The 17,891-nt window shown below is 37.8% G+C and overlaps 1 protein-coding gene across 1 annotated transcript in view; it reads right to left on the reverse strand.

Moving 5' to 3' along the window:
* Positions 1–17,891, reverse strand: part of TBXAS1 (thromboxane A synthase 1) — a 251,158-nt gene that overhangs the window by 184,481 nt on the left and 48,786 nt on the right. Inside the window, exon 3 of the mRNA XM_081331580.1 lies at positions 7,199–7,292. Within this exon, the coding sequence (XP_081187706.1) occupies positions 7,199–7,292 (94 nt within the window). The remainder of the gene's footprint in view (positions 1–7,198; positions 7,293–17,891) is intronic.

A 17,891-nucleotide genomic window follows, 5' to 3' on the forward strand; every position in this document is an offset into this window, starting at 1 on the left:
TGGAGAGTATAATTGGAGAATCAAATATAGATTTTGCCTTGGTTTTACCTATGGGGTGTGTGTGTGATAAAGTCCTAGCACATCTAGTCGAGTGCAGTCTTCAAAGTGTTTTTATTCATTTGTTTTTTGCTCAGAGATCAAAAGAAAAGTAATAAGACAATGTGAGCCAATAAAACAAAGTGAAAAATTAGCATATTAGAGAACAGAAGGTACTGGCAAACAAGTAACTGCTGGCATTCAGCAGCCAGACTAACAAAGCATAATTCAAACCCAGAGTCATCTAACAACAATTTCAAATGAACAGAATTTGACAACTTATTCCCTTCTTATTAAATGCAACGGAGTTTGCCTACTCTTTATGAACAGAACTATTGACAGAGATTTCTAAGACAGTTTCCCTTGTTGTTTTTTAAATAGTGTAGCCTTCAACTTGGGAAATGTCTGAACAGAGGAAGTACAACTATACTTATTTGGGTGTCAATCCAAATGTTATTAAAATTAATGCAACATGCACATCCACTTTGCCAAAGTATTTTTCACACACCCCAATAGGTAAAACCAAGGCAAAATCTATATTTGATTCTCCAATTATACTCTCCAGTTCTGAATTTAATCATTTCTTGTATACCAAATTAAAAATTATTTTTTAAAAAAATCTTCCGGTGCTCTCCAGTATTTGCCAAAAATATCAGCAATTATCTTAAATTAAAAAGCCTACATTTAAACTACATTTAAAGAGCCTTGGTGGAGCAGTGGGCTAATGCCTCCTTAAGTAACACCAGCTGCCTGCAATTAGTGCAGGTTCACATCCCACCAGGCTCAAGGTTGACTCAGCCTTCCATCCTTCCGAGGTAGGTAAAATGAGGACCCAGATTGTTGGGGGCAATTAAGCTGACTTTGTAATAATGCCGCTTGGGGTGTGTGTGAAAGCCCTAATAAGCAGGCATATACATAGAATGAAGGCTACTGCTAAGCTTGTAATCAGCCCTGAGTCTTCGGAGAAGGGCGGGATATAAATGGAATTAAAAATAATAAATAAATAAATAAATAAACAACTGCTGAAAACAATGTCCAAAAGCAATACAATTATGTCTCTCAACTAAGAGAAGAGAAAGTACCCCAAGAAGCCACTCCCAAAACTAAGCTCAGTGGATAAACAGACTAACCTCTTCTAAACAGCATCCTCAGATGCTCAGGACTTGCCAATGAATTTGTAGATAACCATCACCCAAAGGCAGTTTAAGGAGGCCTCTGCAGAACAGTCTTTAATATTCTAAGAAATGAAACTTCCTGTTCTGCAAAGCTAGCCTAATAATGACAACTCCAGCAAAACCAAAAGCCCCTACCTCAGTAGCACCTGTCATAAAACACTAATGAAAATAAATTGATATCTATTTACCCATATGCTGGAGAGCATATGCATAATGTGTTTAGATATCACTAATAACGTTAGGTCTCAGCTAAATTTATTGGCTGACAGATAAAGACTGATCTCAATAGCAAATCAAGGTTGACAGCAATCTTGGCTGTGCAATTGCTCCTTGGGAATTTGTTTGGTGTGATTTTTTTTTAGTTGTCCATTTTTATTTTTATTTTTTTTTAAAAAAAAAAGTCTTTTGGCCCTCATGAAATTTCAGAAGCATGATCAAACCAACTCATGGGCAACAGGAATTAGGCGGGGGAGGCTGTGAATAAAGCTCTACAACAAAGAAGGGAACAGAAACTGTTCAAGGGAAGATTTAATTTCTGATAATTCTACCTCTTGAGGAATCATGTGACTATTATTCTATTTCACTAGATCAGGGATAGGCAACCTCGGCTCTTTTATGACTCGTGGACTTAACTCCCAGAATTCCTGAGTCAGCTGACTCAGGAATTCTGGGAGTGGAAGTCCATGAGTCATAAAAGAGACGAACGAGTTTGCCTACCCCTGCACTAGATTGTCTAATGCCAGGTTGTCTTGATAGGCTGAACAGCTTCAGCTAGATAAGCTTGTCACTGGGGGACTATTAATTAACTTTTGATATTAGACCATTTTCTGTTCATATACTTTCCCGGCCCTACATCCTTTCTTATTTGGGGGCAACTTCACATAACTACACTTTCTGATCTCTAGACACATTAGCAATACTTCTTCTTTTATCACACTTGCTTATAATTCTTTTCCAGTTAACTGATTTAAATAACCCTAGTCTTTTTTTTTAAGGCAATGCTCACTTTAAATGAGTAGACACAAAAGACATATAAAGGATTAATCAGTGACCTGCTTAATAAAAGGTTAAACAGTCAAATGCTGCTGTTTAGGATTCCAGTTAATCATGCATTTTTCAAAGAGATTCCATTCCATTTCTCATCCCTATCATTTACAAATCTCTCCAACAGACAGTCCTCAGTCTGTGCCGCTGAGCCCTTCTGCAGTATAAAGCCACAGGAGTTATTGATGAAGTGATATAAAACCCTGTTGACATAACAATATGTTGGACCGAGTCCCACAGCTATTCAATGTGTTTTGCAGCTAGCAGAAATCAGGCTGGCCGACAACATATTCAGGCTGAACTGTTGATGGATAGCTAATGGCATGTCTACTCTGTCTTTCTTGAACCAACCTTTTCTTCCTACAATACTACCACCTGGGCTAAGAATTTAATAGTGACAATCTAGACCAATAAGATCACATAAACATACCCCATCATGCTGCTGTGGAAAGTCATCACTGGTAAATTCACATGCTAGGTGACATCAGCAGTAAGGTACTTTTATACCTTACTGAGCAAAAGATCAGGCTGATAATCACAACAGGTGGCAATGCCCAGCTAACTTTGGCTGATTTTGAAAAAAATAAGAATTATAGGAACTGTAACCCAAAACACATACCTAGAGGGTGCCCTGTCTGTTGAGTGAGGTCAGAAATAAGACACTTGGGGATGCAGCATAATCCAAAGAAAAAAATCAATGAGAATCTGTGCACCTCTTTGCTACCTGTTAAGTTATGGGAACTGGCATCAATAAGAGCAAAGAGGAACAGTAATCTCTGCTTACCTTCCTTAGAGAGTGTACAAATTGGACCTAAAGGCGAAGATCAAACAAATGGATTTACTGGCAACTGGAGGCAAAGAGGAAATTGGATCAATAAGTCAATATTGCTCCGGGAACCACCAAAATCTGCAGATAGCTGTGATCCAAATTACTATGGGCCATGTCTCCCTTAGACTATCATGAGATTTTATAGTTTTGGTCCATCAATGGGGAAAAATGCACCCTTGGTTAGTTAGATGAATTAGAGTTAATCAAAATAATACCAAAGATTATATAGGTATTCAGATTACTTTATCTAGTAATCAAAGTAGATGTCAAAGACAGAAGATGGAGAAGTTGAAGTCTAAATCTCAGACCAAATATTATGCCAATGAAAGCTGCAGCTCAAATTTGGGGGGGAAGGGGCAGGATGGGTTGTAATCTGAATGCATTTGTTAATTATAATTGTCATCAGACATTTAAAGATACAAGAGAGAAAAATCCAGGTGAGAGTTAGAATCTGCTTTCAAAACTCAGAAAGCTCATCTGAGGAATAATCTGGCCACAGAATGGATGAGAGTCAATGTGGTAAATGTTCTAATAAACCATTTTGCAAGAGTAAATTGTCCTCCTAATGATGACTAAATTAAATCATTGCTATTACCACACTGGGTGTTATTAGCATACACTTGTCATCCTGCTTCCCATTTCCAAAGAGCAACATGGTGCTTCCTTGGAAGGATATTTCTGTTACATACTTCATTAACTTCCTGATGGGTAACAGGGCTCTGTGAAGTTTGACCATGACAAAAATCAGAGGGGAAGCTGAATTGTTTTTCAATTAAATCTGACAGTACTGGCAGCAAGAGGCCGCTAGTACTGTAGGAGGCAAAGAGAACACATGACACGCTTTCAGAATCTTTGGATGTGGGTGCAGAACTGTGATCAACAGCTTGTAAAATCCGTGTGACCAGAAACAAAGGAAATCTGTTGGAATGTTTGATGGAATCAGACTTACAATAAATCTAACTGCGCAATTAAATGCATTTTACCTCACGGGAAATAAATGATTTAGGGAAAATGTTCAGAGTTCAACTTTTAGGATTACCTGATTTCTCCTTAATCTGAAAAAGATCTTTCACCCAGGAATATGGAATTTTTAACTTCACAGAAGTCATATTTTTTTAGCCAATTAAAATTATTTTGCAGACTACCAGTTGAACTTGCTTTAAGAAATAGAGCCTTGCTAAAAGATATAGAAATGCTGAAGAATTAAGATTTATTGTACATTATTACTGGCAGACTAGCACTCATATTCAAACCAATCTGACTGAGAAGATAAGCGGAATGGGGACATATTCTTATATATATGTATGTATGTATGTATGTATGTATGTATGTATGTATGTATGTATGTAAAACAATTATTTGAATACAGTACGAACAAAATGTGGCAATCAGAAATGAATACAATTCCTATGGTAGTAAAAAGATTTGCAAAATAAATCTTTAATATAGTATTGTCCAAGAGGGCATGTCGTGACTGCAGCTTCTAAAATTCTCTGCTCTGGAATCTAGAGGTCACAGCAGAGAAAGCTACTTTAGAGCTTAAGGTAAAGGTAAAGTTTCCCCCGCACATGCGTGCTAGTCGTTTCCGACTCTAGGGGCCGGTGCTCATCTCCGTTTCAAAGCCGAAGAGCCAGCGCTTGTCCGAGGACGTCTCCGTGGTCATGTGGCCGGCATGACTGGACGCCAAAGGCGCACGGAACGCTGTTACCTTCCCACCGTAGTGGTCCCTATTTTTCTACTTGCATTTTTACGTGCTTTCGAACTGCTAGGTTGGCAGAAGCTGGGATGAGTAACAGGCGCTCATTCTGTTACGTGGCACTCGGGATTCGACCCGGCACTTGGGATTCGACCCCCTTTAGAGCTTAGCTGTATCCAAATTTGGGAGGGGAAGAAAAGATAACATTAGGTGTTTTTTTTTATTTCAATGTAAATATCAGGCAAATGGCTAGAAAATACTCCAGTCAGTTCCATTCTGTTTGTCTTTTAAGAGCAATTTTAACTATATGCAAGCATTTTACTCTCTCTGTAAATGATAATTAAAAGTGGGACCGCAAACATTGTACACTAAGTCTTTCACTTCATTTTACTATTTATTTCTTCAATGTCCAACACTGTTGGTACAAGCTTCTGCTCTCCAAGATATAAGCACTGGCAATATAGTTTTTAAAGTAGGCCAGCATTCAATTTCAACAACTGCAGCCCTAGTCTGTGTTTTGTTTGTCTTGCTTATCAAAGGGAGTTTAATGTGGAATGAAGAATGCATAATGTCTTCTCTCTCTTTTCCCTACCCCCTCATCATCCCAGCAGCTATAAAATAGCTCAGCCCAGCCGGAACCAAAAGCTCAACAAAGCTCCCATATCCCTGCCCCCATCAGCTCCCATCTTCCATTCAACCAAAATGGGCCACTCAGGCAGAGCAGTCCAGGAGTTACAAATAGGCCAGACAGGAATAAACAGAGCAAACAAAGACTATCCTGTCCACTCTGAGAAAAGCTCAAGAAAGTGATGTCTCCATTAAAATTCAAGGCAGGGAAGCTGCACGCACCCTGTCAACAGCTTGGCTAATAAAATGAAAGGGGAGGGAGGGAGGAAAGGCTTATAGAGGAAGAAAAAAAAGCTTATGAAGACATGCTGACAAGTCAAAATTATTACAGCCAATATTTTACAATATTATAATTGTACTCATCCATTGCAACCAAGCAGAGCACAAATTCAAACCATGTTCCCCCATCACCAGCACAAGGTATCCCAACTCCCATTCACTTTTCAAGAACATCCATTTGGTAGCATTCCCAAGATCATTTCTGGGGCTCTGTGTTTTACCTATGGTATCTGAGGCTGTATGAGATTATCCATTGTTTGTAAAGATAATTTAAATAAATAACTAGGAGATGATAGTGTCGCTGATTTAAGGGGTGGTAGTTGAATTTGGGGCCCCTCAGAATTGCAAAGCTGAGGAACCACCCTACTGACAACACTGGATAGCCTTTTGACATAGAAGGGTATTGCTTACCTCATTTGCAAGCTTCTTCTCCAAATGCTGACATTCTAAATGTAAACAAACCACTTCATCTGTTTTGCACAGTTTTGATTGGCACTTGTATAAAATTAACTGCTGAGGAAGTTTTAAGCAATACTACTTAAATGTTAATGCTGGTTGCAGGGTTGAGGAGAGATGTTGTACATATTCCCATTCCTTATCTCTAGGTGTATTCACTTGAAAGTTTAAATAGAACCTATGTACATATATCTTTATACAGGTTGAGCCATTCTGAACAACTACAACAAACGTAATACATTAGCCTGAACAAGATACATTTATTTTAGCTGTATGTTTGGCACACAGAATTAGTGTCTTGGTGTGGATTAATGAACCACGAATAAAAATGGGATATAAAGCACCATCACCAAATAAGCACAGGAAGCAGTGATGCTAGGAGAAATAAAAGGGAAGACAGGGAAGTAGGTATCTTGCTGAATTATCTCTTCCTGTGAAAGCTATTGGAACAACGGATTACAGATACGGACCTCTACATTTCAAAAATTAGAATAACATCACTGAAGTTCCAGTAGGTTTTTCAATCTGGGTTATTGTGATACATGTCAATGTAAACTCTAAGGTGGTCAAAAGGTAGGAGAAATAGGGTTACTTTAGTAATGTCTAAATTCATTCACTCAGCCAATCATTTATTATCACATTTCTGTACTGTCTATCTGTGTTTGTGTGTGTGTGTGTGTCCGTCCTAAAAATGTTTTTAAAACTTTAAGATGAGACAAGATTAAAATTACTTAAAAGGCGAAGGGAGGGGTTTCAAGGGACTAACCAGCCCCAGGGCTGCATGATTCCTTGGGCTCTTCACATGAGGCCACAGAGCCATGCCTTAACTCCTGAAAAGAAGTCTGAACAGAAGCCCAAAAGAGTGGCCTGTCTCACCTCCAAAGGAAGACTATTCTATAGGGTGGGGGTGATGGCAGAGAAGGATCTCTTCCTAGATCCCACCAGTTGGAATTCCTTAACCCACAGGGTCTGCAACATACCTTTCCTGCCTGACCAGATGGAATGGACTGATGAGACAAAAACCTCCAAATTTCCATCATTCAAAAAAATTCTTACCTCACGAAAATATAGCAGATTTCCAATGAAAGGCAAAGATGGAGGGTGACGGACTCCCACTTTATCAAGCCTGGAGAATGAAGAGGTGGTATGCCTGAATTAAAAAAAAAAGTGAAAAAGTTTTCACAGGTTTTCACAGTTGGAAGAATAAGGCTCAGAACTCAGGTGAGAGGATAGCCATGGCTCAACTGGCAGAACAATCATGGGAAATTCCCACAACCACTTGCAGTGCAAGATTGGATAGGAACCTTTCATTCCATTTTTCATTCCAAATTTGTTATCACTTTACTTCAGAAAAGGCTGTTGATTCAAACTCTAGATATATGAAATAAAATCAGATTTTCAGACTTCAGTACTCTTAGATCGGGCCAATACTAATAATGGTCCTGGTGGATACTTTCTATCACACAACATTGTGAAATCCAACCCTATTGATCTTACTAGACCAGCCATCACCCATCTGGTATCCACTGAATAATTCTGATTATGGCCTTCATGGGGGACGCAAGTGGTAGATTTATGGAAATTATCATCTAACACAGCTGGAGAATCCCACACAGAGAAAGTCATTTTAGATGCCTTCAATACAACTCAACACGATCTAATGTTTATTTATGGAATTGCTTGCTTGCTTTCCAAAATTTCTGTCTATTGCTGGCAAAGAGACCTCAGGAGACAGTAATGGGAAAAATTCACTACTCTTTTTCCTTCATGGTATAATAGGAAATTCTGCTTTATATAACATTTTTCCTGGTACCATTAAAGCAGAGACAGGCAATCTGGTGGGAGAACATGAGCTATTCTGTGATACAACAAAAAAGCTACAGTGAGCAAAGAGGTGATTTATAGTGAAAATGGGATTTCAAGGGATGGTTCCTTATGGTTATTTTTTTATGAAAGGTAGGCTTTTGTGGGAGGAGATAGCTAGGTCTAAAAGAAAGCCTGCATATCTTTTAATATTTGGGTTTTCTCTGCCCTCCACTCTGAAGAAAAAATGCCCTTCTTTTTGCCAAAGGCAAAATGTCTGGGTGTTCTTGATTACAACAATGAAGGACAAACATGGATTGCCGGTTCCTATAAATACTTTAACAAGATTATTTTTCTTCAATTGTGTTAGGAAGCAAAAACAAGTGCTGGCTGGTACTCCAAGCAGATGAACATGGTTTTCCCATCATTGTTTTCCCATCTTTCTTCTAATAGTTTTCTCATAGAAGAGAGTTATTGCTCTATAACGCTTCGTTAGCTCACATTATCAGAAAAATATTCAACATGTAAAGAATAGGCCAGCCAAGGCTTCAAAGCTGCTGGTAGCCCTACAAGCTTTGAGTATGGTACTTTAGCTACCCTCTGGAGGTAGCTTGCAGCTGCTTACCAGGTGGTCCACGGTTTCTTCAGCTTTTTTGCTGAAGAAACTGTCTGTTGCTGTCTTCTCATACAAATTTTGACTTTGTATGCATTTGTCCTTAAAGCTTGGTCTTGTGCAGCCAGAATTAGTCCCTCAGTCTCTTTCTTCAATTTTCTTGCTCTTAGCCATAGCAAGGTATTGTTGTTATCATCATCATCATTTTTATTTATTTAATTGTTGTTATTATTATTTTTGCCAAAGCTACAAATATATTTGCTACACACCAGGCAATGGATGATATATATTATTTCCCCCTCCCCCCTCCCCCCCTCCCCCCTGTTCTATCCAGTGTCCTAATTAATTCACTGTCAACCAATAAGAGATTCTGGTACTAAAAATGACAATTATTTATTCATTTATATCATACAGGAAATATACTAGGTACTAAATAACATGAAAAATATATTTTTACACTTTCTTCAATCTCTGACAGAGGGAAACGCTTGCTGTATATTTAGTGAAACAAGGTATGGTAATGAGGAAACCATGATAAGCTAGCCATTATTATGACATGCTCCAAGGAATTTTTCCACTAATTACCATTTCTAGCTATACCTTCTTAGGGATTAATCCATTAAAGACTAACACTGAATATACAGATAGTCCTCGACTTATGACCACAACTGAGCCCAAAATTTCTGTTGTTAAGTGAGTTTTATCTCATTTTATGACCTTTTTTTCCACAGTTGTTAAGTGAATCGCTGCAGTTGATAAGTTAGTAACAGGGTTGTTAAGTGAATCTGGCTTCTCCACTGATTTTGATTGTCAAAAGATGATCAAATGACTTTGGGACACTACAAGGGTCATAAGTATGAGTCAGTTGCCAAGCACCTGAATTTTGATCACATGACCATGGGCATGCTGCAACGGTCGTTAAGTGTGAAAAATGGTCATAAGTCCCTTTTTTCAGGGCTGTCATAACTACATGAACTGTTGTTAAGTTGAGGACTACCTAAATTTATTTACATGCAGTGAGAAACAGGATCCTAATTCACCAAACACTGCAGTGATGTGAATAAACAATTATGCCATAAACCATGAACCATGGTTCCATAAATCATAGTTTATAAACAGTGGTTCACACGACATGCAAAACTATAGCCAAACATGCCATATTATGGTTTAGTGCAGGGGTGTCAAACTGCCAGCCCGTGGGCCGGATGCATCATGAAGAAACTGTGCCCACCCCATTGCCGGCAATGGGGGAAAAGCTCCAATACGTCACATGATGTCGTGAGTTTGATATGTCTAGTTTAGTGTGACTAAATGGCCTTATCTGGCAAAATGGATGACATTATGTGATGCAAGAAGAAAAATACAGCAAGTCTACTATTATTTTATTTTTTTTTGACAAAAATGGGCAGATAAATATTTTGAAAAGTTAATGAGTATATTTGGACAAATTGAAACAAAAAAAATGCAAGTTGTATATAAAAGGTGGGCTTTTCTAAAGGTCTGTCTTAAAAGATGTTATATTCATCCTGTTCTTAAAAAAATAGAAATTTTACAAAATGTAACAAAATGGTGCAAGTTGCAATTCTGAAGTAGACCAACTTTAAATTGATTTGATATCTCTGAGTCCAGATATCACAGCCCAATTCCACAAACATAATCTCCTAATCACATGTCCAGAAGGAAAATAACATAATTTTTCCTTGATAAGTTCTGGATATGTAGTTTCTTTTGCTTTATATGCTCTTAATTCAGGAAGAAACACAGAAAATTTATTATGCCTTTGAAATGTGATAGTTTTAAAAACGTTTCAGTGTAATTTCAACTAAGCAGCAGAAAAATTCATAACACTTTTTCATCATGTAATTACATGTCTTAATTATATAATTTGATGTCTTAATTGCATAATTAAAAGGACATGATGTTGCAGCTTAATGAGAAATCTTAATTATTATGCAGGATCATATGCCAGCATTGCGATCCCCTTTGCAAATGTAAAACAAGTGCTTCTAGATATAACTTCAGCCATTTTGAGATATCAATAGGATGAACAAATTCTGATCTAAATACATTGAAACACATGAGAAACAGATGGAAGCTTCTGTCCTGTTGTGCGATTAATATTCTTTGCATTAAAATGAGTAAGATGAGCCACTACTTTCCCATCTTTTAGAAACAGCACAGAGATATCCCTTGTTAATTATTTGAGATATGGTTACAGTCTCAATAAAACTATCGAACTTCTCAAAGAGAATTGGGCCCATATGTTGTCTGTCACACACTCAAGCATCCAGCCCTTTGGTCCTCCGTATGCTCACCATTTCACAGCTGACAAATCAGTATACAAGGGTCTGTTTCATAACAAAACAGGGCAAAAAGAAAAATACAAATTATAATAATGAGTAATAGTGTGTACTATGTAAGAAGAGAATGGTTCAGTCTGATAAAATCTGAACAGAGAGAAATAGACTCCTAGAAATTGCAATATAATTGATCGAGGAGAGCTTTATGCTTGCCCAGTGTGAAATTTCTGCCAGATAGCAGGTGGCCATTCAAGATCTGTAGATCTAATTCTTAAAAGAGTTGTATTATATATGTAGGCGTCTTCAACACTATTCTTGGATTCTCTCACTAGCAAAGGGGATCAATCTCTAGGATGGCAGAATTTGGAATATTGTTCAGGCTTAATCTTATGTTGAAATCCCTGACTATAACAATATAAGCAGATGGGGAGCATAGCCAAAGACTATTAATGTAGACTTCCACTTTTGATTCAAGGTCTATGATTCAAGGTCAAGGTAATATTATATGATATATAAACATTTATTAGAAACAAATTCTAGTGAGTGACTGAAATATGGATGTTCAAATCTGCAAAAAAAATCTTGTCCTGTTCCAAGGGGTGCTAGAAGAAACAAGCATTTATTGCCCTCAATATGCAAATCACTAGTTCCAGTCTCCTGAAACAAAAGAATTTTTAACTGGGTAATATAATCAATACAAAAGCTATAAGTGGCACAAAGATCCATGGAAAGATATGTGCTTGGCATTGCAAGACAAGATAGAAAGACCTGCACATGGATTAGAAAACAAATGAAAGTATACAATATTATCAAGAGAGTAAACGAACTGAAATGGAAATGGGCTGGTCACATAGCAAGAAGAACCTATGGCAGATTGACTAAGGCCATCACAGAATGGATTCCACTTCATAAAAAGAATCTACATAAAGAAACCTAAAACAAGATGGATCAACAACATCAGCAAGTATTGTGTGCTCAATTGGCAAAAGATAGTTCAGGACTGTATTGGTTGGAAATACACGGAAGAGGCCTTCATTCTGCAATAGATAGACAATGGCTAAAATGCTGATGCTGATGATGCTGATGCTGATGACGATGACATGGGGGAACAATAGATATATCTAAGATTCTGCCACCAACAAGAGAATTCAGCACCCTTGAAAAGCAATTGGATTCTTCCAGATCTTCATTCTGCAATAATTTTGACAATAATTAATTTGCCAGGGAAATACAGTGATATCTCAGTACTCACTTTTAACTGGTTCTGGGAGGCATACTGAGTGCTCAAAATGATGAATAACAAACAATTTTTTCCCATAAGGAATAATGTAGTGAGTCACAAGGCAACTGACACCAACAGGTTCTAGCTTATGCATTGAGTACCAAACAAATGATGATTCCTGGGACAAAATTTTCCTGTCAAAATACATTGAGTACCAAATTTGATGAGTTTCAAAGCAATTGAGTATCAAGATACCAGTGTATAGTTTAATAAATCAAAAAGGCAAGGATTATGAACAGAATCAATCTAGGTGCAGCGAAGGATGAACAGGGACTTACATCCCTTTATTTCATATACTGGGCAGGAAATTCAGATACAATTGAAATAAGATAAATAGCCTGTTAATGGATGATTTGCTATTTACTGAAAGCAAATATTAACTGCTTTTCTAAAATTCACTTAACCTTTCTTAAGAATTAAAAAATAGATCAAAGCAAACCAAAGAGTTGACCGAAAGACAGAAGACCAGTAACTTAGACATTGTAAACCAATTTACAGAGTCACCTTATGGGGGAAATGGGCAGCATAAAGAATTAATAAAATAAAATTAGTTTAAAGTCAGATGATTGAAATGGGACTAAATAAATGGTTGTTTGAATCAGGGGCCACCTGACTATTTTTGATTATACAATGGTCTGGCACAGTTACTCTATACTCAAATTATTATTGATCACATTTACTTGGCTGCACATCTCACAGAAATTACCCAACTCACATGAGACTTTGGGCAAGATCTCCATATCTTGTGAGATTTTTGTTTTGTTTTGTTTGTGAGACCATAATTGTTAACTTCTGGTATGAGAGTTTCAAGAGGTCCACTGAAGTCAATGATTCATAATAAACCAGTCTTTCTCCAGGAACTTGTTATTTTGAGATATATTTAGCAGATATCAGCTAATGCAGGAAGCAGAATGACTACAATCCATTAAAAAAGGTATTTGTAAACATATTTCGAATTAGGAATTACACAAAATGAGTAAGTTCGAGCTTACCTTCAGCTATTTTCTTCTGTAATTTTCAAATACGCAGCTTGTTGAAAATAATTTCTGCAAGTCAACCACTGTTTTTCACTCTGAAGACATAATTCTGCATCTTCTCCAACAACACCATTTATGTTATCTGTACAGCCCTGTTCTCTCTCACACTAAACAACTGACAGAACATGACATGTAAACTGCTTATCTAAAACTTGATTGAGAATGCCAGAATCTATTACTATTGCTTCCTCATTTTGGGTCCATATTTAAACACAGCTCAGTTTTACATCAATCTGACAATGGGGGGGAAAAGGTATTCTGGGATTTCTCAAAAAAATGACATAAGCTTAAGTCTCTATCATGCTTACCATGAATCTGCTTCATGTTTCTTTGGAAAAGATATGGATGTTTTCTAGGAAGAATGCCAAAGACTGGAAGAACAAAATGCCACCCAGTTTGACCCCTGCACATGCTTACCTATTTCAGATACCTTCCCATATTTTGTGTCTGTTTTATTAAGGGAGGAGACAGTTTGGCTAATCCATCAGTTTATTGTGTTGACCACAAGTCATAACAAATAATTTGCTTTAATACTATCCCACTTGATACTGCATGAGCCTCCAGAACACTTGGGTGCAATATGTGGTCACTGTCCATCTCCACTACAGTCTGTGGAGACATACACTTGTAGTCACCCAGCCGGTAAGACTGCAGTAGGGAACTGGATATTGCCTCACCAGAGGAATTACAAATAGCAACCTGAAGCAGGGCAGGTTCACATTTGCTCTCCCTTTAATTTTCCTGGTAACATCAATAAGCAGCCCTCCACCAGCACCCCAAGACTTTGGGGTGAATGTAGGTGCCTGGAAGAGGATACCAGGAATTCAAAGAATAGGGCTTTCATCTCCCTCCCATCAATTGTGTTAAGGATTGTTGTACCTGCAGTACGTTTAAATTAAGGAAGAGCCAAAGTTTCTCTCCAGTTTTATTGCTCCATTTCAAGCAACCTGAACCAATAGGATCAAAGTATTGGCAGAAGCAATAGGATCTGGCAGTTGGATCAAAGTGTTCCTAACAGCGATTCTGGCCGATGTCACATAGTATGAATACACATGCAGTTTGGTTTAACTTAATGCATACACCCACATAGCAGCTCCATTCCTGTCCTTTAGCTCATTTAACAACAGTCAGCAACTGCTTGAAGTGACAACTGTGCTGAAATAAACAAACATTCAGTCTTCAAAGTTATGGCCATCACAGCACCAGGGATTGCAGAGTTCAGGGCAGAGATGGGGGAAGAGAAGCAGTTGGGGGAAGTTGAAGTGGAAATGAGAGCCATAGGGCAGGAGAAACATGAGATCATCCCCTAACAATGGGGCAGCCTAACACTCACAACTGACATTCCTAAAACTACCATCACTAAGTGATCACATGATGTTTCCTCATTGACTGCATTGCTTAGTCATGAAAATTCTGATCCCAATCATGGTAATTACACGAGGACTACCTATATGATTTTGCATTTTCTTTACACCATTAACATTAGCAGCAGACTTTAGGAGACAAAAATAGCCTCCAAAGGCAAATCAGAGTAAAGGCTTGGGTTTTTTTTTTTTTGACCTTCTGCAAAGCCTATGAGAGGATGAAGTGTGAAAATGTTCTCTCTCCTTCTGCAGGGAACCCCTCAATTTTTTGCTCACAAAGGTTACTGCTAAAATTAGTTTCCTAATCAATCACAATTTCCTTTCTTCAATAAAGACTGGTTCCTTGTGTCTTTTTAATGTCTTTCTTTTCTCCTACAGCCCTAAAACTCTGTTGTAATAATAATAATAATAATAATAATAATAATAATAATAATAATAATAATAATAATAATAATAATAATAATAATAATAATAAAAAAACCCAGGGATTTCCATCAAGAGAGAAATCACCGGAAACATGTTAGTCAAAATGTTTTCCTCAAAGAGGGCAGATAAGAAGAGGTTTGCATTTTTCAGTTATGACTACTGGCATATTGGCAAGTAAGAGGCTGAGCCATCTCACCCTTATGCACACCTGGTTCATGGAAGAGAACAACAAACAGGAGAGATGAGTCAGTGGTGCTTATGAAACACACATTAGTCATCTGATGCTGCTGTTGTGCCCATTGTTTTGTTAACAAGCTGCAGCTGGTGATGATAAACCAGCACAAAGGGTGATGGGGTCTAAACTCCCTAAGATTACAGGTCGGTTAGATTACCAGGGTAGAAGATCAAATTTAACCCAGACTTTTGAGCTGGCTAAAGAAGAGTAATTGGCAAATGTGAACTATTCATAGCCAAGACTGTTTTATTTATTCTACTCATATTTCATGCCTCTGTTGATCATTTACTTCAGCTTTCTAAGTCACTCATTCTATATGAGCCAATTAGAAAGCTGCAGAGGTGGAAAATCTCTGGGACACAGGGCTTCGCTGCTAGCACCACTCCACACATATGTTTTTCAGAGGCAACTTTTATACCTTACAAAGAAAAGGTATCTCATATCATGCAATTGTCATGGATTTCCATGGTTTTCCCTACTTCAGTTGTAAGCATTAAGAAGCTAACTCATGATGCGGCCTACACTTGCAGTGAAATGATGGAAGAGGGAACAAATCTATTCCTTTCTTTTAAATAATCCCCTACAAAAGATTTGCTGGCAGTAAAGAACCAGCCTAGCAGGATTGATCTCAATCTTTTTCTTCTAAGTGCTGTGGTGGAGAAGAGAGGAGAATTACACATAGATTCTTTTATGTATTCAGGTAGAGAGTAGTCAAAAAAGGTCTCTCCTGCATTTGTAATGGAGTCAATTCGATTTCTTTAAAACACATTTTCTACTGAATATGCGACCTGACTGAACACCAAGCATATGAGGCATATTTGACTGCAGTCCCCCACATTAGAACATAGACTCATAGGGCTGGAAGGGACCTCAAAGGTCTTCTAATCTAACCCTCTGCTCAAGGCAGGAGACCTTATATCATCCTGGTCAAGTAGTTGTTCAGTCTAATTTTGAAAACCTCCAATGATGGAGCACCCACAACCTATTTCCAAGACATCTGTCTTCAAAACATCTTCTGGCAGTACCACTACCACACCAGGTACCAACAGTTAATTTCTCAAGATTGAGGAAAGCGACAGTTGAAAACATGAGTAAACCATGTCTAACATATTACATGATTCCTGGGACTGAGGTCTACTCTCTGCATAACATTAGCTTATCCCAATCTGGTATCCTGTAGACAACTTGATGAAAAAGTTTACAAAGCCCCGCTACTCATGTTTTTCGCATTTTCCTCAGGAATCTGCTGATCAACGAAGTACTGGGACCACAAAAAAGGGAATAGTAGCACACACACCCCTCAAAACGCCTTCCACATCCATGAATCACTCACTCCAAATTTAAGGCATTAATCTTCACAGAAAATTGCAAGATCCAAGAAATATTTCTTCCTTCCAACAAATCCATGATTATTACTGGGGGAAAAGAGAGAAGCCTAGTGGCTTTCAGTAACTATAATAATTCTATGACCAACAGGAAAGTTATGTCTACTGTATACATGTAGGTCTGATATCTACATAATATCTAATATCTACAATATCTATATGTAGACCCATGGTGGCACAGTGGCTAGAATGCAGTAATGCAGGCTAACTCTGCCCACAATTAGAAGTTCAATCCTGACAGGCTCAAGGTTGACTCAGCCTCCCATCCTTCCGAGGTTGGTAAAATGAGGAGCCAGATTGTTGGGGGCAATATGCTGACTCTGTAAACCGCTTAGAGAGGGCTGTAAAGCCCTATGGAGTGGTATGTAAGTCTAAGTACTATTGCTAAATGCTGTCTTCCTGCCCATCAATCAACAAGATCTGTAGGGCTAAAAAGTATCTTCATTGCCCTCTGCAACATAGACTTTTCGGTTAATATATTGCTTTTTTTAGCAGGTGTATATAAATGAGTAGAAGTTTCTACCTTATGCTCTATTCCTTAAAGCCAAAGTATATAAGCATACAATGTTCTTAACATAATGCAATACAAAAGTCTCATTCTATAAGAATGTCAAAGAAAAGTTTCACCTGACCTAGATGAAGCAGTTGAAAGCTAATCTTCAGAGGACACTTGCACAATCTATATTTATCCAGGTTTAAGAATGAATCCCTTCAGGCTAGTAAGTCAGTGGTACAGCAATGACCTCTGAAATCTTTCCAGTATACAGATCTACTGGATAACATGAACCAATGTCTGGCTATGTTGTGCTGACTTGCAGCTTTCATGCTTGGATTAAATGTAGCTTCTCCTTCAATGCTGAAACTGTCATTTGAAGAGCTCCAGAGTTTTCAACTCAACATTACAGGTGAAGTGAAGAACTTGCCTCTGAAGGCATCTAGTGGTATGTTTCCCCTAGTCTAATTTTACATCATTTTTCAAGTTTAAATACCACACACTTTTGAAAGACTTCAAAATTGCCCCAATACCCTTTGCATAATTTTCTTTTTATATTAATCCATGCAGTCTTGAATAAGGGACAGAATTTTCTCCGTGATCTCAAATCAGATTAATAGGGCCTTTGTTCTTATAATGCGAGGAGGGCTTGAGTCATGGGCAATTAACTGAATACCTCTTTTTGGAGAGTAGACCTATTACAATGACAGGTGCCAGACAACCTTTAAATTCCACAGAGCTCAGTCTATAACACAGATTAGTTAATAAACTGCATAGCAAAAGAGCAAATAATTTAAAGTGTCAACTGTGT

Source organism: Vipera berus (genome assembly GCF_964194415.1).
Source record: "Vipera berus genome assembly, chromosome: 6".
Classification (NCBI taxonomy): domain Eukaryota; kingdom Metazoa; phylum Chordata; class Lepidosauria; order Squamata; family Viperidae; genus Vipera; species Vipera berus.